General features: G+C 39.5%; 1 protein-coding gene across 2 annotated transcripts in view; it reads left to right on the top strand.

The window, feature by feature from the left end:
* LOC139201484 (anoctamin-1-like) overlaps positions 1-24,176 on the top strand; it is a 62,392-nt gene that overhangs the window by 25,521 nt on the left and 12,695 nt on the right. For both annotated transcript variants that reach the window (XR_011584314.1, XM_070830812.1), the window contains exons 12-22: positions 327-409; positions 5,711-5,722; positions 9,643-9,717; positions 10,481-10,549; positions 10,681-10,882; positions 14,966-15,077; positions 15,270-15,327; positions 17,230-17,330; positions 18,409-18,551; positions 20,417-20,569; positions 20,753-20,805. Coding sequence is in view for 1 of the 2 variants with exons in the window: in XM_070830812.1 (XP_070686913.1) it covers positions 327-409; positions 5,711-5,722; positions 9,643-9,717; positions 10,481-10,549; positions 10,681-10,882; positions 14,966-15,077; positions 15,270-15,327; positions 17,230-17,330; positions 18,409-18,551; positions 20,417-20,569; positions 20,753-20,805 (1,061 nt within the window). In the remaining variant the exon portion in view is untranslated. The remainder of the gene's footprint in view (positions 1-326; positions 410-5,710; positions 5,723-9,642; positions 9,718-10,480; positions 10,550-10,680; positions 10,883-14,965; positions 15,078-15,269; positions 15,328-17,229; positions 17,331-18,408; positions 18,552-20,416; positions 20,570-20,752; positions 20,806-24,176) is intronic.

Below are 24,176 nucleotides of genomic sequence, written 5' to 3'. Positions count from 1 at the left end.
TTGAATCAAATGAATCCACTTTTGTCAGGCCTTTGAGACGATAGAGGTGAAGCAGCTTCTTTGTTATGTCAATGTCAACATCAGCTCCTCTAAAAAAATGAGTCACTGGGCCGTGTCAAAATTCCCTCCCCTGTGAATCACTTGTCTCTCATTTTCTGACTTCTTAAATTCTCTGGACTACATTAACAAATGCATGCTCCTCTTTGAGGCAAATGTTATCCACCATCCGCTAAAATTGTCAACAATTTATGATTGAAGATCTATAATTTCATTGGCTTGTGTATTTGTTCGTGCATTTGTCTAATTGTATTTTGTTTGGAACAAAGCTGCCATGTTCATGGAGCACTGGAAGAGGAGGCAGATGAGACTGAACCATGAATGGGATCTGACTGGGTTTGAAGATGAGGAGGTGAGTGGTGTCATGATGATCCCCATCAGCTGTACTAAGCATATATTTTGCTACCTGTCATTCCATTTGGCACTGATTTAAAGATGGTTTATTTATAATATTCAAAATGTAGGAGTTTGTGTTTTTTGAGAAGCTCTGAATTGTTCTCCTACAAAGCACCATGATACATAATGTATTAGCCAATCAGAGGATTTTTCATGTTAATTAATAAATACATCCCCATTAGTAATAGATGATTGTGTAACCTGGAATCATTGTTCATCTGGGGCATGTATCTATCTTCTTTCCATTAGGTAATGAATCAGCAAAAAATATTAACCAATAGAATTTTTGAGAATCTGGCAACTTCTCCCATAATGCTCTCTAATTTACTGTATACTTGAGGAAGCACGAGCCCGTAACCACTGGACCATAAGACCACACCCCGGCCACTCCGGTTACAGCAGGATTTTTCTGACTTAGTGACATATGACATTCACAAACCAATCAGATAAGTGTGCTATGGCTCATCTTGCATTAAACTGATGTTCATGTTAATAATGCAACCCAGTCTCAGAAATAGTCTAATTAATAAGTGCCAGTGGACACGAATTTCCCATTTTTTTCATATCCCTCAGCACGATTTTCAAACTAATGTATTTCAATGGGGCGGCCGATCTAGGGTGACCCCGCCTCTCGCCTGAAGTCAGCTGGTATTGGCTCCAGCTCCCCCCCTGACGGATAAGCGGTATAGATAATGGATGGATGGATGGATGTATTTCATGGGATTATCTTTTTGTGCCTACAGTATGTTTTTTGTCTATCAGTAAGACTTTTGTGTGACCTGGGAGCACAGAAGCTATATTGTTATATTTCATATCTATCTATATCTATATATATATATATATATATATATATATATATATATATATATATATATATATTAAACTATAATCACTAAATTACTCAACATTTAATCGAAATTTTATTCTTGTTCTCTTTATTTTATCACTTCACATCGGTCCAATGGACTGGAGGGTCTACTGCCAGATAAAAATATAACTTTTATAAGTCAACAATTCGACCAGTTAATGATATGACTATCTCTTGTAATTTATATCTCCTTCACTCCTGAAAAATCATGTTTTTAATATTTTGGATTGTGTCTGTTTTTGGTGCTTTGTCTTTGTTGATCTGTTCAACAATATACTGCACCTTCTTACCATCTGTTTTCCTTGCGTTGAGCATTTAAATCCGTCTTCTTGTGTGTGCTTCTGGTCGTAACATTACGATCTGGCCACAATGGACTCAGTTGACTCTGAGGTCCTGAGGCCAGCTGTCCGCTCTCAGAACACACGCCTGAATCGGTTGGAGGAGCAGCAGTCCTCATTTAATAAGGGTGTGCAACAGATGACACACTCAGGGAGAGCTTAAGGCTTCACTCACTACTGATCAATCACACTGTGATAAACCGCATGATGACCAATGCTGAAGCCAAATCCATGGTTGCAGCCATGGCATCACCCCCTCCAGTTGTAGAGAGTCCAGTAGCGGCCACTCCAGTTCTCCTGATCCAGTTGTCTTCTCTTATCAAGTTCTTCAGAGATTTGGGTAACTGCTGCCCATTTCTTGTGAAGTGTGATCTTCACGTCACCCATCATCCAGCCACTTTTCCTGACAATTGTGCTAAGGTAGCGTTCATCCTCTCTCATCTGGAGGGCAGAGCAGGGCATGGGCTCCTGTGGGATGGGCAAGGCAGTTGTCGGTATGTAAATCTCTGAAGATGTTCACAGTGTTGTGCATTGGATGGAGCGAGTTTAGTTATTGGCAGTATTATCAATAAGATTTAGCACTTATCAGTGTACTTATCAATATCAGTAAAAATTAGTTATTAATTAATAATTAATTAATAATATCGGGGCACCACCCTGGTATCAGGGACCAATAACAAACTGGAATACAGTCTCAAAATGGATATTCACTTCAAAATGTTGATATTTAAATTACTATCTTACATTTATAAAGTGAGTGAAAAGGCATGAATCCGAGCACTGACTATCTCAACCAGCTGTTACCACAACATATATATGCACAGTAATCACAAACAACTATTCTTTAAATGCATAACAGAGTTTATTCAACAAAGCACAATGATTTGTGATCAATAATACTAGTTCAAATAAACATCTGCTATTCAACTATCTAAAAGCAGCTATTGGTACAAATTGTTAACACTCAAAACAAGATATATATACAAGCATCCAGCATGTGTGTATGTGTATCTGTGCGTGAGGGAGAGTGTGTGTGTGTGTGTGTGTGAGTGTGAAGGGAAAAGGGGGGGGGGCAAGGAGGAGGCCGCAGAGTGGTGACGCAATCACGTGCGTGAATACGTCACCCCCATATGGCGGACGAGCTCGCGAGATGTGACTAGAGGGAACGAGAGTACAGTGGAGACTGAACTCCCTTCCCTGAGCACTAGAGGCAGGGCACTACTAAGTGTGTAATAGCTACTGTAATTACCGGCCTTAACACTAGGGGCAGGATGCTGCCGGGTGTTGTAACGGCGGTAGTTAGGAGCTTAAACACTAGGGGCTGACTGCTAAAGGTGTAATGGTGGCTGTAATTACAAGTCTGAACTCTAGAGTTAGACTGTAATGGCGCCGATCGTGCCTGTAAGGAACGGTATGAACGCGTGTATGTATGTGGATGGAATGTGGGTTAGTAGGAAGAAAGAGGAAAGGAAAGCATTCAACACAAAACACTGAAAATCTGGTTTTTAACCGTCACAGGAGCGCACAATAACCGTATGTCTATCACTCAGCGGCTCGATCAGCAAACTCTGTTTACCGATGGTGGCGCTGGTCCTTTAACTGATAGACTCACGTTTACTGACTCTCCACGTGTTGGTTATAAACACAACAAAGTCCCTGCGTGGGCTTACGCACAAAACAACGCAGGAGACAAAACAACAGCAGCAAACACACAGTTGTAACACGGGACACGGCGGTCCGGCACTTTAGCTTCTAAGCAAAGGTAGCACACTTAAATCCTATCTGTCTCTGCCCAGACACAATGCCTCTTACTTGAAATCGCTTCGCGAGCGATTAGTGTGTGCAAATCCTGCACGCCTGGCGGGTTTCGGTCCGGCTCGGGTGGCGGCGAGGAAAGGGTCCGTTGAGTCGCTGTGTTAGCGGGGAACGGCACGCTGGTCCGCGTGTGGCAGCGTGGAGCAGCGGGAGTCGACTTAGAGGGAGAAGAACGTTCGTGATCTTTCCCTGGAGAGGACAGCGTGCTGTCTCTCCCTTCTGCAGGTACGAATTGAGGGAAAAGCCGCGGGTTGCTCGGCGTTTCTCCTCAGGATCCTAACGAGTCCGGTGAAGGACACAAAAACTAAACTGAAACCAAAAAACAAAATGGGGCGAAAACAGCCGGTTGCTCGTCCAGCGAGTGTGGGAAAGGCTGTTACCTAGGTTTAAAGGGGAAAGACGTCCAAACAGAAAACACCCCCTGTAGTAACTTTACGTTACAGTGGAAAGGCGGTGTGTCTTAGGTGTTCACTGCTTATAAACGTTTAGTGATGTCATGGCCGTACTGGGAGTTCCTTGTGGATTTGGGGAGTTTTCCCCCAATGAGAACTCCTGGTGTTGGATCCAGGCCACGCCCCCTACCTGAGTTTATTGGAGGCAACGCCGACAAGTTTTGGCGCCCGTTTATTTTATGGCCCTTTGTTCCTTTGTTAGGCTTTTCCAGGTACATGTAGGCCGCTCTTGTCTGGCCATGCGGCAAGGCCCAACAACAGAGACATTCACAGAAGTCTCTGATAGTACTGCCCTAGGAAGAGAAGCAGCTCAAGCCCTTTCTCAGATAACAGAATAATTGCTGACTCCCCGGATTGTCGACAGGATTAGTCTGAGGTCAAGGTTGGTGGCAGGTCGGAAAAGAGGCAGAGGCCGTCAGTTCCTAGTGGACTGGAAAGGATACGGGCCAGAGGAACGTTCAAAAATTCCAGCCAGCTTTATTGTGGACCAGCAACTCATTGGGGACTACAGATGGAAACCAGAGGAACCTGGGCCATCCGTAGAAGGGGTACTGTTAGGTCTTGTCAAGGTTGTTAGTTCATGTTCAACTTTCCCTCTCGTTACAGGCCCCTTGACTTCCTGCCCTTGTGTGTTTTCACACTCCCAATCACTGATTGTCGGCCACCTGTTCTTCCTTCCCGTGTGTGTGTGTGTGTACAGATATGTATCTGTACACACACACACACACACACACACACACACACATATATATATATGAGAGAAAGAGAGAGAGAGAGATATCTATTTTTCCCCTGTTCTGTGCCAAATTGTCTTGTGTCAAGTGTTCCAGCATCCTAGTCAGTGTCAGTATCTTGAGAGTTGGAGTCAGGTTCTAGTCAGGTTAGTATTTGTCATTTAGTAGTTTTTGGTTCCTTCTCTTTGTTGATTTGTTCAACAATAAACTGCACCTTCTTACCATCTGTTTGCCTCACTTCGGGCATTTGAGTCTGTCTTCTTGTGGGTGCTTCTGGTCATAACAAGGTGTTTGTAAGTTTGTTTTCAAGCTGTTTCTTGCTCTTCAGTTTTGAAAGTGTTTGTGCATTTGTAGCATTTTTAGATTTAAAGCATATTTCTCTCTTTCTTACAGTTTATACTGTAATATGTGTATGATTTAGCTGTTTAGCAGCTCAATTTTTTTCAGTTTTGTATATTTTTCTCACTACTTGGTTTCATTTTAGTATTTGCATTCTCCTAAAATTTGTGTTTTCACTTGTACATGAGTTTTACAGGTTGTAGAATTTAGAGTGCATTCTGTATGCATTTAGTCTGTAGGGCCCACTGTACAGTTTCTGCATGTTATGAGTGGTCCCAACCACTTTCACATATTGTTCTTACCAAGAAACGGTCTTGAGAAAAAATGCTAAATCTCAAAAGTGTTTTTTAACCTTTTTATATTGTTGAGTGTTGCCTACAATTAAAATCTTTCAAAGACTAACACTCACTGCCAAGACCTTTAATTAATGATTATAATAATAATTATATAATCATAAATAAATAATATTATAAATAATTAATTTTATTTAATAAGTAATTTCAAATGTGAGGCCACATTATTATACAGTAGATTCAAGAATTGGAACTAAGTACAGTGGGTCAAACTTTAACCTTGTTTCCAACCTGTTGTGCTCCAAAACAAAATGTTCTCTTTAATGTATTTAAATTTGTGATCCTATTTATTTTATTTATATTCACTCCCCCATCTTCATGTCCCCCTTCTCTCCTCCCCCACTTTTATTTTTCACAGGAAGCTCTCAAGGTTTGGATAAATTCTTATTACTCAATAAACTCTTCTCTTTAGTCTCTTCAGCCTTTCTACTGCCGCTGCTGTCGACCTCTGGACTTATTCGTTATTTTCACAATATTTTTACAAAGTCAACTTCAACTTGCAATTCGAAATTATTTACTAAAAAATGGCCCTGCCAAATCTAGACAAACTGCAATGAGTACAAGTGATCACAAACGAAATACAGTCCAGCCTAAACCACTCCCAAAGAACTGAGTCAGAATCCTGTGTGGCCTTTGTGCTTATGCATTGTTTGTATATCTGGCTACTTGATGGGGCATTATATAATCGTATAGGGGAGAGTTCTAATGTGGAAAACTAAAATCCACTACAGAACAACAATATGCAAGTTGTTTTTGTCATTCTGTTTGCTGTTGTTCATTTTTTTTCATCTTAACATCACTTTGCTGGCTTTAGCTTTGCGGCTTCTTTTTCCGACAGTAAAACTGAATGGAACCTGGGATGGATGCAAGAAAACCATATACTACTACAGGAGATAGACAGACTAAGGCAAATTGGACACTAAGAATATATTAGTTATATAATATATATATATATATATTATAACACACAAACTACAGCCTCAAAGACCACCAATCAACTGGTAGAATCAACACACTGAACAAGGAAAAAAATCATAGTTTTACTTATTCATATGTTAATTTTAACCCACAACTTTAAAATATACCTGACATTTAGATTATTTTACAATTGATAACATTTCCAGGATGAAAATATGAGGTGTTTCATTACATAGTAAATTACAGAAAGATCCCACTCCCGGGCTCTGTAAACTGTATCTACTATTCTGCTATCAGCCTTTACAATTAATCAGTGATAATATTTCCTTTCTTTCCGCTCACCTTAACCTCTTCACATTTTTAATCAAGCTGTAAGTGTCCACTTCTTTCAGCGCTGTGATTACCTGACCTTTCACCTCAAACTTTTTCACTCATTACTTTTTACTTGAGCTGTTATTGTTCACTCTGCTTTCTTACACAGTTTGTCTTTGCAAATCTACCTCTACCACTGCTTTTCTTTACAAATCACTTCCAGTAGTTCAGGTGGTGAGTATGGCTGGACTCCTGTGCTCATTAAATGGTTTGTCTACCTGCATCCCAGAAGCTGTCAGACAAAACAACTGCCACCTGTTAAGGGTAGGGTTTGTTTTTCTCTGGTACTGGCTCTTTTTTGGTTTTCCATTGGCAAAAGTTCTGGTTAGTATCTGGCACTGGCACTTTTTTGCGTCACCTCTGTCTAGGTTCCAAGCGAGCTGACCTCTTAATAAAAGTACCCATCAGCTTCCCAACTCACCTGCCTCCTGTGTAGCATTGAGTTTAGTGGTGTTCATTACCAACCCAGTCTCACAGAATTTCGTGAAATAGTTGTGTCTGTGGACATTAATTTCTCTTTTTTTTCTGTGTCCCTGAGCACGGATTTCAAACTAATGTATTTTTATGGGTTTTGTTTTATTTGTCTGTATCACCTTTTCCTGTCAGTATATTTCATAGGCCTGCACCTCATTTGTATATCCATAGTATTATCCATATTTCCTTTGCATGGTAAATATTTAATTTCATGTTTCTTCATTTTACACAACACATTTAACACAACTATAAGTCTACTATTTCATTCTGCAAATACATTTTCAATTTTCAATTTCATTTTAATATTGGCCCTCTTTATTTATTTCATTTTATAAAGCAGGTCTGTAAAGTGCTCTTTGAACCTAGAACTGGGATGCCTTGTGTCCATGAAATTAAAAAATTCCAACTTTTTCATAGAGCTAAACCAAATACATTGTTAGAGAGGTGTTGGCCAGGAGTGTAACAGTATCCGTATGAGGATTCTATATGGCTCCTGCTGTGTAATACTAACCATTGAACCTTGACTTTGGTGCATGTTAGAAGGCTTATAATTCAGTATCATAAGGGGCTACACACGAGACCAACTGTTATAGACAGCTCTAAACAAAACTTTTAAAAAAAACTATAATTCCCCTAGACCTGCACCTTGCAATATGACACAAATCAGCAGCACAGTTGTAGTTCTCAGTTAAATCATAGAGACCCACATTTCCCCCATACACCTTTCCACAGGAGACAGTGCCCTTATCTACGGACAATAACCCTAAAGTTTCTCTCCTGCCATTCACACAGCACAGCTCCAAGGCCTTTTGCTGATGCGTATGTGTGTAACTTACGTGGCAGGTCAAAACTGGGGATAGGTTAACATAAGCTGGTTAACATAAGGATGTTTATGTGAAGAAAGATTTTAAATTGGATTTTAGTGGAAGCCAGTTAAGAGAAGCTAGTATAAGTATAGATGAGCTTGGTGGATACGTTGTGACTCAGGCTATGTCCTCTCTGCTTATTTTGATGAATTGTCTCAGCAGGGTTTTATCTGTGACAGATGGATCAGAAAGACAAGGCTTTAAGTCTATCCTGATGTCACAATGCTTCTCTCGTTGGCCCTGTTAAATTGTATGCACACGTTCTCATCCTTGTGCTTGATTTCAGCATTAAGCTTCCTCGATGTTAAGATTAACCTTTTAAGTCCCACCATCCTATACAAAAACTATAGTGGTGTTTCATGTTTGTGCTGCTTGCATGGCTCAGTTCAACAAACAAAGCAAACTGTCCAACGCCCATGATAAGACCAGATAAATAGTAAGACCTGCTGACTATGTTAGACCACAGCTCTGAAGCACAACAGGAACAACTAGCTTACAGTGTCCTGAAATGTTTAGGTAGCATTCAAACATTTTATATTGATATATATTATTGTTTTTAATGCTTGTACATGAGACTAACCTAAGGAATACTTCCCTGGAGTTGGAGCGCTCTAAAATTGTCTGAATATTCTTTGTTTTCTCCAGTTTTCCCTTAATGTCAGCTCATGCATTATCAAGTGTCTTTCTTATTCTCTCCAACTTAAAGTCTTAAAGTCCAGTCTTAAATAGAGGGGAAAAAAGAGTTATGCAAACATCAGTACATTGGTGTATCTATCACCACTCCATCTCCATCACCACTGGAGAATTCCAATTCCATCGTAGCACAATTGTGAGTCAGGGCATTGATCCCTGGGAAGGAGCTCATAAACAGCTGGAGGGCACCAGAGAAGAGAGTTAAATGCCTCGAGATAACAGGAAAAATATCTGTACTATTTGATTGTGGGATGTGTTGGAGGTCTGCAAAACTGAAATAAAAATGAGAAAAATCCTGCATTTATTTACAATTAAACATAATATTTCACGATACTCCATCCTCTAAATGTATTATCATAAACTGTCATTGTACATGTTTATACTTTATCATGGCTCCTCGTCATTGTGCTTCATGAAGGTCATGTTGACCGAAACCTTGTAAGCAAAGACATCGTAGTAGCAGTATATGAGACAGTGTAAATAACTTTCAAGTAAAGTAAGATTTTCTTGCACATCACCTTAGTATTATGTGATCAGCGTATTTTATTTAAACACCTCGATGGCAGCTGTGGCTCAGAGGTAGAGTGAGTGAGTCCATCAATCAAAAGGTCAGCAGTTTGATCCCCGACTCCTCTCAGTCAGCATGTTGAAGTGTCCTTGGGTAAGACACTGAACCCCAACTTGCTCCTGAAGCAGCTTCAGTGTGTGAATGAGTGTAAAAGAACAGTCTCCTCCAACTTAGATTCCTCCTGGATGAATGTTGTGTGAATGGGTGAATGAGGATGTGATGGAAAAGCACTTTGTGTAGATGACATGACTAGAAAGGAGCTGTACAAATACAAACCATTTACCTTCAGATTGGACAATCTTTTCTACTGAGGCCATACATATCCATTAATTTACCTGCTCTTCTTTATGTTTCACTGTGCATGTCTGTCTGTCATTTCTGTTCATGTCACCATGACAGGACCACCCCAGGGCTGAATATGAATTCAGGGTCATGCAGAAGTCTCTCAGTAAACATCATAAATCGCAGCACAAGGTAATTATATAGTAGGCTCTACATATTTTCATTTTTCAAGTTATATCTGTTCATTCCTATTTTTCTTTGAGGGAAGGCTGAATGAGACTCGTCTCTAGTTGCTGGTTTTTATTCTGTGCCAGGGAGTGTGTACCTTTTTGTTTTCAGTTAATTGGCCATCAGTGCACCATTCTAATAGGTCTCCCACCCCCCACAATTTTGACTGTCACACTGAGTGTAAGGGCCCTTTGTAACACTACAAATTTGGTGCTTTAGTATTTGCTACTTACTGAAGAACACAAGCACAGCTCTTAATTTCCTTTTTTTTTCCATTTTATCTTGACACACCTGTTTTGTTTTTCACGAAACATCACTCACCGTGTGTTTGTCCAGGTTGGCTCAACTGGGTATGAGCTGCTTCAAAAGGCCACTGATGTGTGGTTGTCACAATGGATGATGGGAAATAAATTGTTGAGGCCAATAAATGTTCACCCTAAACAACCCACTGCTTTAGAAATATAAGGGAATAATTAAAAAAAATTCCTTATGATAATTAGAGAGATTCATTTTGATGGAACCTGAGTGAATCTACAAAGAATCTTCACAAAACAGCTTTGCTACGCCTTTGAAGTTTTTCAATGAAAAATCAGCTAAACTGGCATGTTTCTTGCTCTGTTCAATATATCACAGAAAACAGCAAGCCAGCATTCCCTCAACATATACGGTTGTGCACTTCACCAAATTTGCAGGTTGCAATTGTAGCAATGTGTTTATTTATTTTTAGATTGACAAGCTCACATGTCAAGACCGCCTCCCTGCCTACATGACGAACCTTGTCATGATGCTTTTAATGGTAAGAAGAACCTGATTCTCTGTATATACTGTGCAACAGTGATGATCTACCGAAACGTTGTATAATTATTGTTTCTTTTCACTCACAATCCACATTATCTGTTCGTTATCCTGAAACCTTTTCATTGTCAGATTGGTGTTACATTTGCCATTGTGTTTGGTGTGATCCTCTACCGGATCTCCACCAAAGCTGCTCTCCATATGAGCTCCAATCCGACCACACGGAACCATGTGCAGCTGACGGTTAAAACCACTGCAGCCATCATCAACCTGGTGGTCATCCTCATACTGGACGAGGTGTACGGAGCTGTGGCACGATGGCTCACTGTGCTGGGTAAGTTAGGCGAGGTGTAGAGCTGATTTAGGCTGTTAACTAACTGTTAATAGGTTACATGTTTGTGATCACAGTGGACAATGGTTCTGGAGATGCTGAACATCTGATCATGGTTTCTATGTGTAGTGATAGTTTTATTTTCAAAGAGTATTATCTGTTTCATACCATTCTCATAAGCAGTTACAGACTTCTGTGGCACAGGAAAATATATTCAAGTGTGTGCTTTAGTGATTAATAATATTTTTGGTGACATTTACATGTGACAATTCTGCATTACTCTAATCTTAGAAATATGAGACAATTGTCAGGATTTTGTCTCTTTTGGGTGTATACTAGTTTGTTCAGAAATGTATTTATTGCCAGTGTGCTTAGCATTGTAGTTGCGCAATGCCTTTCCCCGCCCTCCCGCTGCCATTATGTGTTGGTGACGTCATTTGGTGACCCTATCATGGTTTACAGTTGGCTGTCAATTATTAAGTTTCACCCCCTTTTTATTGCATCAAATAACTGATCACTAATGTTGAGAAAAGTTTAAAGTACACGTACTTTAATCTTTTTAAGTTTGGCCCATGTTCCATTTGCTGCTAAAATTGGCTTCACTTGTGGACAGCTGTCATGTCATCCATCTTTATATACAGTCTATGATGTAAACTGTGGCTGCTGTTCAGAAGTAGACATACAGGAATCAAAGGAAAACAAAGCTGTGCAAAGTAAACAGAAACATTTAGCACACACACAAATATTTATAAGAGTATATACTCATAAACTCGTAAATTATGAAAAACCACCTCCTTAAAAAACACTTCTTGTGCATTTGCTTTAAAACGAGTATTTAAATGTTTTAATTTGTCTGCCTCTGCCTTAGGATCTGTCAAGCTAGGACTTTGAAGCACGTTTTGTATCACCATGAACACTAATCCTCAAGATGGTAACAAGTAATTTTGACATTTAGGTGGATGAAGTGAAAAAGTTGACCAGCAAACCTGACTAGGTTTTTTTCTCCAAAGTTAGAGCTGATGAAATGAGACCTCAGTTACTAACAAAGTTTGACTTGTTGCCTCTTAGCCAAAACTTTGATGAGCAAGCTAACATGTCACATGACTTTGAACTAAAGATAATGGAGAAACACTCTGGCCATAATTAATCTCTAAAAGTCTCAAAATTCAGTGCAGATAGAAGGGATGAAAGACATTACGGAGGTTAATACAACCTGTAGAAGCCGGTCCTGAGGCACAGGTGTGGGAATTAACACATGTAAGTAGCTGCAGGAAAACTATGCTCTGAAGCCCATTATTTCACAACAGCTTTTTGCTGCATTGAGCAAAGTGATGCCATCAATTTCCTTGTATCCAGACCCGTTTCTAATTAAATAGGCACATCAGGAGTGTTTTAACAGGTAACTTGTAGGCTGGCAAACAATATGTGTAGCCTATATGATAATTCTGTTTTACTGGAAGTTAAGAAATCCCCACCTATGTTGCTCTGTCTGCACAACTTCCCTGAACACCAAGTCAATTAACAATCAAATCAACCATGGCCCGAAGGCTAGAGAGTACAAAGAATATCAGCGAGACACAAACGAAAGCAATGAACAGTTAATTCTGATAATGCAATATCAACAAAACTAATAAATAATGTATTATCGTGTTTACTATATCATATGTTAATCAAACAGGACTGATTGTAAACAAACACTTACAAATGCAAAAAACTATTATATTTATGCTAATTTCAACATTATTTTATCATCTGTATCATTTATCATTACCTGAATCAGTACCCATATACAAGAGACAGTGTTCATGTCATTATCAGTGTTATCATTAAATGTTATTACAAATGAGAAATAATATTAAATGTAAAGTCATACTTCTTTTTTGTAAACAACAGCCAGGGTTACATTTTTGAAAATTCCAATGGAGAGACTGTGACAGAACATCAGAAGTAGCCATACTATTGCACAGGTTCCCTGGTAATGTGATCAATTCCACAAGTTCAATCAATCAATCAATCTTTATTTATAGAGTGCCAATTCACAACAGCGTTATCTCAAGACTCTTTCCATAAAGAGCAGGTCTAGACCAAACTCTTTAATTAGAGAGAGACCCAACGATTCAGGAATTCAACATTAAGGATTCAAGAATTCTTTAAGGTATTATGGTGCCTGACCATTAAGAACCTTGTAGGTGAGGAGAAGGATTTTAAACTCTATTGTAGATTTTACTGGAAGCCAATGAAGAGAAGCCAGTACAGGAGAAATGTGGTCTCTTCTCTTAGTTCTCGTCAGAACACGAGCAGCAGCGTTCTGGACCAGCTGGAGAGTCTTTAAGGACTTATTGGGGCAGCCTGATAATAATGAGTTACAATAGTCCAACCTAGAAGTGACAAATGCATGGACTCATTTTTCTGCATCATCTATAGACAGGATGGGCCTGATTTTAGCAATATTATGTAGATGGAAAAAGGCAGTTCTAGAAATCTGTTTAATGTGGGAGTTAAAGGACAAATCCTGATCAAATAAGACTCCCAGTTGCAATGAGGATAATGATAAAAGCAGACAATTTAATAAATTAAATCCTTTATCGCCTAGAAAGGCGCTATACAAAATACAGACCATTTATAGTGGATGATCATATGGTAGTTGATAGTGAATTACAAAATTTCTACAAATCGAGTCTCTCCGAGGCTGACTAAATTTCATTAAGGAAGAAATATTATCACAGCCCGGCTCAGAAGCTGCAACAAAGATCAAGTGCTGAGACAGTGGAACTTGCCAATAACCCTTGAGTAAATCAAATTTACTCAAAATGCGCAGAACCCACTTGGTCAACACAATCTTCTATACGAGGCAGTGGATAAGCATCTGGTTAAAAAGACCCAATGTTACTCAGCGTTCCAGAGTTTTTCCACTGTGAAACCACTCCATCGGACGGAGGCACGTTCTCTTTTAAATGCTTGTCGCCGACGTCCATCTTGAAATGTTCTGCGACCTTTACTAATTGCTCATGTGAACAACTGTGAGCCATAATTGAGAAAGAAAAAACTTAAAGACCGTCTCAACTCTAGCAGCCAGAGCTCCACCAGTCCACACAGTCCAACATCACCGCTGCCTTGTCCCTCTAACTACCTAACCAATCTAGCTAAAACTCCCCCTTAGTCTACAGGTGCTACTTGTGTTGGGTATCTACGCACTAAATCCTGCATGCCCGGTGAAGCAACCAAAAATTGGCGACTGCACCTGCAGCCTTGGACGTGCCCCAGAGACCACTGCTCCAACCACTTTTGCCACCACACTACCAGAATCCACTTAAATTGCCAGAAAGAGAAACAGAAACAACCTACTCACCATTGTCGTTGACATCTCCCACAAGACCAAATTATAACTCATTCACAAAACCCGCAACGCACGTGCACAACGCCAACACTGTACTCACATTATAGATAGCCTCACAGACGAAATCACAGTCTCTGCTTAACAAGGCTTTACAGACAACTTAGATTCCTCCTGTATGAATGATGTGTGAATGGGTGAATGAGGATGTGATGTAAAGCGCTTTGAGTAGTTGAAATAATTAGAAAGTACAGACCATTAACCATTTACCATTTTACCTTTGACAGACTGGCTTTATTGTGTTGATGTTGATGTGACCCCTTATACTTGTGTGTGTTGTTTGTGCTCACACACTGGTGTGTTATGTAATGAATGTTATCCATTTTACAATGATTTTTTAAAAGCATTCTGTTGAACCACAATTCAAAAGCAATGTCTGATTTTCAGTAAATTTTTATTCATTATTACTTTTATCAGTTTCAAGTTATTTCAGTGACCATTGTGGGTTTTTCTTTCTTTAACAGAAGGGTACCAATAATTTTGTCCACCTGTGTATATATGCTGAACTGTTACTAGACTATTCGAAGGTGGGGACAAAACTTTGTGAGAGAGTCAGTGGTGTATGAATTATTTTCTATGAATCAGGCGTGTGGCTGGATGGTGGAGGACGTGGGTGCAGAAGTATATTGCATGTGTTTCCTTGCGGATAGCCAAAACAAACAAACAAACAAAAATTGTCTGTTCATTTTTAGAGGTTCCTAAAACAGACCAGAGTTTTGAGGAACGACTTATCTTCAAGACTTTCATTCTCAAGTTCTTCAATGCTTTCACCCCCATCATCTACATTGCTTTCTTCAGGGGAAGGTTAGTGACTTCATTATAGTTTGTGTGAGTGTAATTTTGAGCTTTCAGTCACTTTATTTCTCATTTATTTTCTCTGTCATTCTAATATCTTTAACCACTCTCGTGTAACTTCAATGAATGCTGAAAATGTTAATTAAATGTTCATCTACATGTATATCTACGCTTAACTCTTCCATTCATTTCCCCCTGTAGACTGGTAGGCAGACCAGGCAGCTACCTGTATGTGTTTGAGTCCTACAGAATGGAAGAAGTGAGGTTCACACTTTTACAAACACCCTTGTGCTCCACCTTGTCGACATTTCCATTGTTCACTCTTACCTTGTTGAACAGATTTTTGCGATGGTAATAAACTAAAACCCAAAGCTTTTAAAATAGCCACAGCCTTGCAGACATGACAAAAGCTCTCACTTTCATCCCCCTAGTAAACTTTTAAATACTGCCAAAATAACATCTAGCCAGGGATTTTTCAGTGTTTACAGATCCATGAACAACTAACCCCAACTAAGGATCTGCTTTACTGGTATCACTGGGTGCAATCTTAACAATTAAATTAAATTAAATTAAATTAAATTAAATTAAATTAAATTCAATTCAATTCAATTCAATTCAATTCAATTCAATTCAATTCAATTCAATTCAATTTTATTTGTATAGCCCAATATCACAACAGAGTGTCTCATAGTGCTTTACAAAGTTCACTGAAATAAACAAGTGTAAGCGAACAAATAATCTAATAAAGAGTCCAGCAGTCGATGTCGATTAACAGTGACCGGTTGGCCTTCTTGTAGTCATCTGAAACCAAAAATTGAATCCCATGAGAATAGAATACTGTAATAGCGCAAAATGCAGGACTATTGTCTGAAAATTAATGAATATTCTTGTCTGTCACACCAGTCACACGGACACAAGTGTAGTGGAAATGTAAGACAGAGTGCAAGCTGCTCGAGGTTGATTTCTTGAAGTCTTTTTGTTGTGAATTAATTTGGTTGAAAATGTGACAACAGAACAAGACCTAAGCCCTCCTCATGCTTTCACATCACCTGGCACAGATGCAGGAACGAGCATCACAGGAAGGAGTGTCAACAAGTTTGAGCAGTTACACACCGGCAGATCGGGGGTTCATTCCCCGACTCGTCCATCTCCACAAGACACTGAGCCCCAACTTGCTCCTGAAGCAACTTCCGTGTGTGAATGCGTATGAAACAATAGTCTCCTCCAACTTAGATTCCTCCTGTATGAATGATGTGTGAATGGGTGAATGAGGATGTGATATAAAAGTGCTTTGAGTAATCGAAATGACTAGAAAGGAGCTGTACAAATACAGACCATTTACCATTTACATCAAACACAAGCAATAACAGAGGAGCCAAGACAAATTCAGCTCAGAGAACAGACAGTTGGAGGTATTAGTGTGCTCTTAAACTTTGCTGTCACATCGAAAACAGAAAAAAAAATTAAATTATTACAGCTAGAGAATTGTGGGAAATAAAACAAATCTCCAAGTTTTATAGAGACACCCCTACTACTACCAACACGAGATAATTCTTTCAGTGTTGGTAGTATTGCTCATCTAACAATAAAATTCCTCTGCAGTGTCTTTTGACCAGTGGTGGAGTATTTTTGGCCAGACTGCAGCGATGGGGGCCCAGCTCTATGAACGGAGAGTCTGTCCCTGACTGAGTGACTCAAACTCAGTCACTCAACCAGATACTCACCTAAAATACAAATACCTCAAATCTGTATTTGAGTACAGTGCTTGATCAAATGCAAATAGATGCCTGCTGGAATTTTTTTGTACTGAACAAAATGAGAAAAAGACACAAAACAAGAATCGCCTAAGTAGTCTCAAATATTGGTCGGTACACAGCCATGCGCCGTGACGGCCTCATGCTTGGGACACTGCATGAAGAGAAACAAAAGCTTTATGAAGAGGTGCAGACTGTCATTACACTGACCATACATACTACATACTAGGGTTTGACCTAGTCTACTGTAGTCTCTGCAGTAAACACTAGAAGATAGAATTTTATTTGAAAAACACTATTGAGCACTCTTCATACTGATTAACAATACTTCCAGATATGTTGTCTTTGCCTACTTGTTCAAATGCTGTTTTTGTTGTGGTGGACTATAGTTCTTGTCTCTTTTACAGTGTGCTCATGGAGGCTGTCTGATGGAGCTGTGTATCCAGCTGAGTATCACCATGTTGGGAAAGCAACTCATTCAGAACAACCTCTTTGAGATTGGAATACCGTAAGTATGCATCACTTTAAGTTTTTATCATCACATTGTCATGAGGTACAACATGAAGACCTGAACACGAAATCATTTTCATGTTTTTTCAATTTTTCTCTTTAAGTTAGAACAAAAGTTTCAATACTAAACCAATGCATTCCGATCTACATATACAATCACATGGAACAATGCGTCTTTCCTCTCAAATTATCTTCAATTTCAGACACTCATTTATATCACAATGTAGCAATTATGAACATGTACATACATGTACAAGATACGGAATATGCAAAGCTAATCAGAGTAACCTGTTTATTAATACTTGTGAAAACCTGCAATATGAACATTTCATTTTCATGGAATGCAGCAGGTGTCATTGGAAGTATGTAGTGTTGATCCAATGGTAACAGGTGGTCATATATGGTGAGCACATCATTTCCAGCTTGTCCATTTTGAAAAATAGAGAATAAACATTTTATACATGAATAAATTAGTTTATCATGCCTACTAAGATTTTTAACAATTGTTAAGACTGCCTTCTGTTCAAGATCTTGCTGTCTGAGCATTTATTTACTCAATGATTAACTTCACAGTGGGGATCAGCAAAATAATAAAAGGAACAAAACTACATTAATCCAAAATGTTTATATTGTTTGTATCTTAAAGCGTTTTTTATGAAGCAGTTGGGATTACAACTTTCATTTTGTTGTGAAACCCTGTGTTTTGAATGAATTATGTTCCAAATGAATCTCATACCTATCCACCATTAGCATGTAAGCATGGCTTCCCATCACCAGAGGAAAGAGGGCAAAATTTGTATATTCTTGTGTGTTCACATTTCATTTGTGTGTGTGCGTGTGTGTGTGTCTGTGTGTGTGTGTGTGCGTGTGTGTGTGCGTGTGTGTGCGTGTGTGCGTGTCTGTGTGTGTGTGCGTGTGTGTGCGTGTGTGTGTGTGTGTGCGTGTGTGTGCGTGTGTGCGTGTGTGTGTGTGTGTGTGCGTGTGTGTGCGTGTGTGCGTGTCTGTGTGTGTGTGTGTGTGTGTGCGTGTGTGTGTGTGTGTGTGTGTGTGTGTGTGTGTGTGTGCGTGCTCCTCAGCAAGCTGAAGAAGCTCATTCGCTACATTCGGTCAAAGCAAGGGGCTTTTCAAGAAGAAGAGAGACAGAAGAAGCTGCAGAGATATGAAACTGACCACTTCCTGGAACCGTTCGCTGGGTTAACACCTGAATATATGGAAATGAGTCAGTACCACACATGATATTCCTGCTCACACACACTACTTTGTGTCCTCAGCACTAGAAAAAACAGAAGCAAAACACTCACATGTATGAGTATATGTTGTCTTTAACTTTGTGTTGATACAGATCTTCTATAGGAAACACCGAGCTAACACCTGAGTGAATCAAAGACCAGCCATCTTTCATCTGACCGAATCAAGAGGCTGATTAACTCATCAGATCAAGTTAATTTACGTTCCATTTACATTGGTCAGGGTTCAAAGTTTTGAGACCCTCAGGCAGCTCTTGCATCGTTATGCATTTGCCAGTATCTTGGTGCTGTGGTAGGGATTCTTAATCAATCAATCTCAATCAATCTTTTTTTTATATAGTGCCAATTCATAACAGCGTTATCTCAAGACGCAGTCTGGGAGCACAGTGCTCTAGTGGGGTAGTACGGTACTATGAGTTCTTTAAGATATGATGGAGCCTGAACATTAAGAACCTTGTAGGTGAGGAGAAGGATTTTAAACTCTATTCTAGATTTTACTGGAAGCCAATGAAGAGAAGCCAGTACAGGAGAAATATGGTCTCTTCTCTTAGTTCAAACTTTCTCTGAAAAAAGTACCTAGTACGGGGGTAGGACTTTTCAGATTGCCTGGAATTCTTGAGGGGTGGGGCTGTGTGCTGAAGAACGCTGATTGGTGGAACACACAGCATTCCTCACTTCCGTTCACCGGCCATGTTTAAGCGGACAACAGAATGATGAGGCAAGATTATGTACAATAATCAGTACAACAATCTGTCTAGTGTTGCTGTGGTGCTATTAACAGGAAAAAGCCAACGCTGTTTCCACCAATAACATAGAACTGTTCTTACATTTAGTTCAGATCAGATTAGTACAGACTGGTGTTGCTCATAGTTTCAAATGAATAGCTGATCAAGGCAAAGATGAAGTTTCAAGAAGAGCATTAATATTGGGTCCTTTCCCTCCCACCTTGTATACCATCAGCTCTACTGGAGGCCAAGCCTAATTCTGGTCTGGTCTGCTATTTACAATCCAGTGTACTATCTATACTGGATTATGGAGATATCCTGCATGCTATGGTACTGTCACTACCTTTAAACCACTGGATGTCATTTACAACCATGCAATACAAGTCATCAGTGCAGACAGCTGTCAGGGGCTTAACACTGTGAGTTATTTGAAAAAGTCAGAGGTCATCACTGACATCTAGAGATGCAGGCATCAGCATATCTGTGTTACCACAGGGAACACCAGAGGCCAGATGCATGAAACTATGTGCAGATTCACGCTTAAAACTATGCACAAAGGCAGAAATACTGAAATACAGAAATACATTCTTTGTGTTAGAATTATAAAGCCGTGAATGAACATTATTCTGTTTAATAATCTCAGTCTTCATAACACTGAGCACACTTGCACTAGAGTAAGGAAATACGTCTGATTTTCTGTTTACATGTTTGCAGTGCATCTGCCTGCTCCAGTCATCAGATCTGTCATTTAAAAGACGAGACGTGTCCCACATCAGTGAGGATTTTCACATGTGTACCTATAAACCATCAACAGCAGTGGCATCTCAGTCATCATTCATATGCATTAGAAATACAGTCAGTGATGTTTATTGTCCTGACATCAACAGACTTTGCAAAGTGTTCCACTAAAAATAGTTTAAAAAAAAGAAAAGAAAAACTTTAAAAAGGGAAATCTTCCCCAGCTCTGAAATGAGGAAAACTGATTTCCAGTACCTTACCACTCCATTACTACTAGTAACCGCAGTATGGATTTAATTGGATTTAACCAGAGATATAAGGTGCACAGGTAGTAGTGATGACTAATATGTTCTTCTGTTTTCCCCTGTGTCCAGTCATCCAGTTTGGTTTCGTTACATTGTTCGTGGCCTCCTTCCCCCTGGCTCCACTCTTTGCACTGCTGAACAACATCATTGAAATACGACTTGATGCCAAGAAATTTGTGGCAGAGTTGCGAAGACCAGTGGCAGCAAGAGCCAAAGACATTGGTTTGTTATATTCAATATACTGTCGCTCTTATAAAAAGGAAAATATAAAGGATTACAGTAGGAGCTTTATAAAATGTTGTTGCTGTAAATCTTTCCGTAATCATGTTTGTTCATTGTTGAGAAAGAAAGAAATCAATTTTATCTCTAAAATCCAGCCGTTGATACATATTGTTGTGTCTACAGGTATATGGTACAACATATTAAGAGGAGTAACAAAAGTGGCTGTGATCATCAATGTAAGTAAAACATGAATGTATTCATGCCAATGCATGCATTGTACAGTCTGTTGGTATTCTGATTTCTCTTTGGCTCTGCATTCCATCACACATCACATCTGAAATGATGCAATGATAATGCAATTTCACTCACATCCATAATTGTAAACTGTAAATTGCTAATTGTTAATCTTTCTACATACATAGAATATTCAAATAAAGGAAAATCAATGAAGAAATGAAATCACAGAGAAAAAAAAGTATAGAGACATAAATAAATGCATAAATGTAAGTATTATAGGCTCATGTAAATCATACTGGCTAAATGATCAAAAATCACCCCAAGAACATGACACATCCCTCAAAATAAACAAGAAACTGAAAGCAAAGGAAATTACCTGGTTATTATATGATTTCTATGGAAGTATAACTAGTAGAGGTCTTCACATGGCCATAATAACTTGTCAAAAGCACATACAGTATGAATTTACAAAAAAGGAGAGCCATGAAGAAATGTGCTGACCTACCAACACCTGGCTAAAAATATTAAAATGAACCAAATTTTCTACCAAATTTAAATTTGGCTGATAATACTTTTACTAAAGTATACTTTTGTAGTCCACTGTTGCAGGACATATACAAGTGGAGTAGTGGAGCGACAGCGTGGTATTGGTATTTGTACTACATAAAGAAAGCATCTGAATACTTCCTCCACCACTGCTGTCAGCCAATATGAATATATGTATTTCTCTCTTATGACAACTGTGTATGCACCATACTGAATTGGATTCACTTTCACTTGTTAGGGTTAGGGGCAGCACGGTGGTGCGGTGGTTATACAGCAAGAAGGTTCCATGTTCGAATCCAGGTTGGAACCTAGGGTCTTTCAGTGTGGAGTTTGCATGTTCTCCCCATGCTTGCGTGGGTTTTCTCCGGGTACTCCGGCTTCCTCCCAAAGACTGTGAGTGTGAGTGGTTGTCTGTCTCTGTGTGTTGGCCCTGTGGTTGGCTGGCGTCAGGACAAAGCAGGACTACCCTGTACCCTGCCTCTCGCCCAAAGTCAGCTGGGATTGGCTCCAGCGACTCCACGACCCTGACACATACGCTGTATAGATAATGGATGGATAGATTGCTAGGGTTAGATTGGTTTCCGGTTTTGCTTGTCAAACATAATCCAGTTTGATTTTATATGGACTGAAATGTAGACATTTGGGCAAATTAAAAAGTCTGTTAGTCTTTCTTGGTGAACCTAGGTGACTGACACAAGAGGCAGAGAGTGCAGTATTTGGTAGTTTATTGCAGAGCAGGTACTGAGGGCAGAGGGGGTGTCCAAAGTGAAGAGAGCCAGAGCAGAGGAGACCACGACGAGTGCGGTAACGGCTGGAGAGGTTGAGGGACCGGGCTGACTGATGACTCAGGCAAGGCAGGTTGACAGAGGCTCAAGTCAAGTCTCTTGTGGGAACAGGAAAATAGGCATTAGCAGGAGCAAAACTACTGACGAAACAGTATTAAAAAACATGGAGCATGACTACCTGCAAAACAGAGTCTACGATCTGGAACAATCTGGATCTAGCAGCTTGAGGGAGTCTGAATAGGACCAATCACGATCCTGTGGGCCTAATTCCTTGCTTTAGCCCGAGCCTACTGCTTGTGAATCGAGTTACCACATTCCTCTTTAAGGGTCTAACATCACTAATTCACGCATTAGCTCTCGGCTGCTGCTCCCTCTCTTTTGTTCTCTTCCTTAATATCTTCACCACAGTTCCCTCGACTTTTTTGTTCACTTTCAAGGTTCTTCCTCATCTTCGTCTTCCTCTTTTTTAAACTATTTGAAAAGCCAACAGCAAAGCCTATCTTTATTGTCGATTAACTTTAGAAATGTTAATAAACATGAAGAAATGTGCACCTCCCTCCTAATACAGTGGAAACCACTTCTAGTTTGCTCATCTGTCTGGATGATTTTATCTCTAGGGTCAGATGATTATTACAAGAGTTACATCTAATGGTTTTGCTATTTAATACATTATACATAAGATGACTGGGCATTATCAATCCATTTAATTGGGCCAGGGCTGTCCCGACAGTCTTCTGTATCATCAGGAGCTGTATAGTGCTTGCCAAGTTATCTTTCAAATGTGTGCAGCTTCCCCACTTGAAAGAGATGGATGCGTCTACCCAGAGATTTTAATTGGACTCCACTTTGGACCAAACAGCTTGTCCTTTTTTCTTCCTTTAACCTGTTGAGCCCTAGCCTCTATTTTGGGCCTCTGCTCAAAAATGACATGCCCAAAGTTAATAGGACATATCTCTACAACCAGGGTCTATTTATATAATAGCGCAACACAGCAAAGGTAAGACATCATTTATGGTTATGACGTCATAAAACTGAATTGAATTTTTGCTGTTCTCTGGCTGTTAGTTTGCTGAGTGTTGGTCGTATAGCGACATGGAGCAGCTGCTGGAATACTTGGAGTCTCCGCTTTCATGCGACACCTCGCTTGTGTGTCTAGCATGAAGCTACATACCGGGAGCAGCGAAAATGTTTGGATACTTGGTGCAATGATGATTTTCATATGCGGTCATTAGTTTGCTTGGTGTTGCAGTTGTGTTTGGTTTAGGTAAAAATGGTTCACATGAGCTTGTAGCTGAGTTTGTCCTGTTTAATTTGATGTGCAACATGCATATGTTCGTACATGATGAGTTTATTGCTGGCTGCTGTGTTTTAAAAGACTTGCCTGCAGATCCCAATTGGGCTCAACAGGTTAATTTTCTCACGTTCTGCACATTAGTAAGACAATTCAGTTAGAATTCCATTGGTTCCAATTTTCAATCATTCAGGTCAGTCATTAGGCAACAAAACAAAAATAAACGGCATTTACCGACATCTCTGTTAACTTTGGACTGCCCTCGATGTGATGCTGTGCTGTGCGCTGCTTTTAAATGTTCTGGGCAAACTCTAGGCGAGCTGGCGAGTTCTGAACACATCTGCTCCAGGGCTTGGTTTGACTTGACAGTGCTCAACCTCAGCACTTAGCCTGGTTTTCAGACAAATGTATTTCAATTGGATTATCTGTCTAGGTCTAGACCTAGGAGGACAGATGCTGTCTTTTTATTTCTTTATTTCTTTATGTCTTTTTAACTATAACCGCTACATTACTCAATATTTGATTATGATATTATATCCTTGTTTTCCTCTTTTTTGTGGAGTTTGTGGAGTGTCCACTGCCAGTCAAAAACATGTGTTTGATAAGTAAACAATACGACCAATTAATTCTATGACCATCCATTTTAATTTATTTCTCCTTCAGTCCTAAGAAAATCAAGATAAATATATAGATTTTTTTTTTTAATACACTGTATTGTGGGCACAGTTGACTATTGTTGTAGGCTCTC

The sequence above is a fragment of the Pempheris klunzingeri genome, chromosome 5 (genome assembly GCF_042242105.1).
Source record: "Pempheris klunzingeri isolate RE-2024b chromosome 5, fPemKlu1.hap1, whole genome shotgun sequence".
NCBI lineage: Eukaryota > Metazoa > Chordata > Actinopteri > Acropomatiformes > Pempheridae > Pempheris > Pempheris klunzingeri.
The sequence above is the reverse complement of the archived record's forward strand: the minus strand, read 5'-3'. Positions and strand labels throughout refer to the sequence as shown.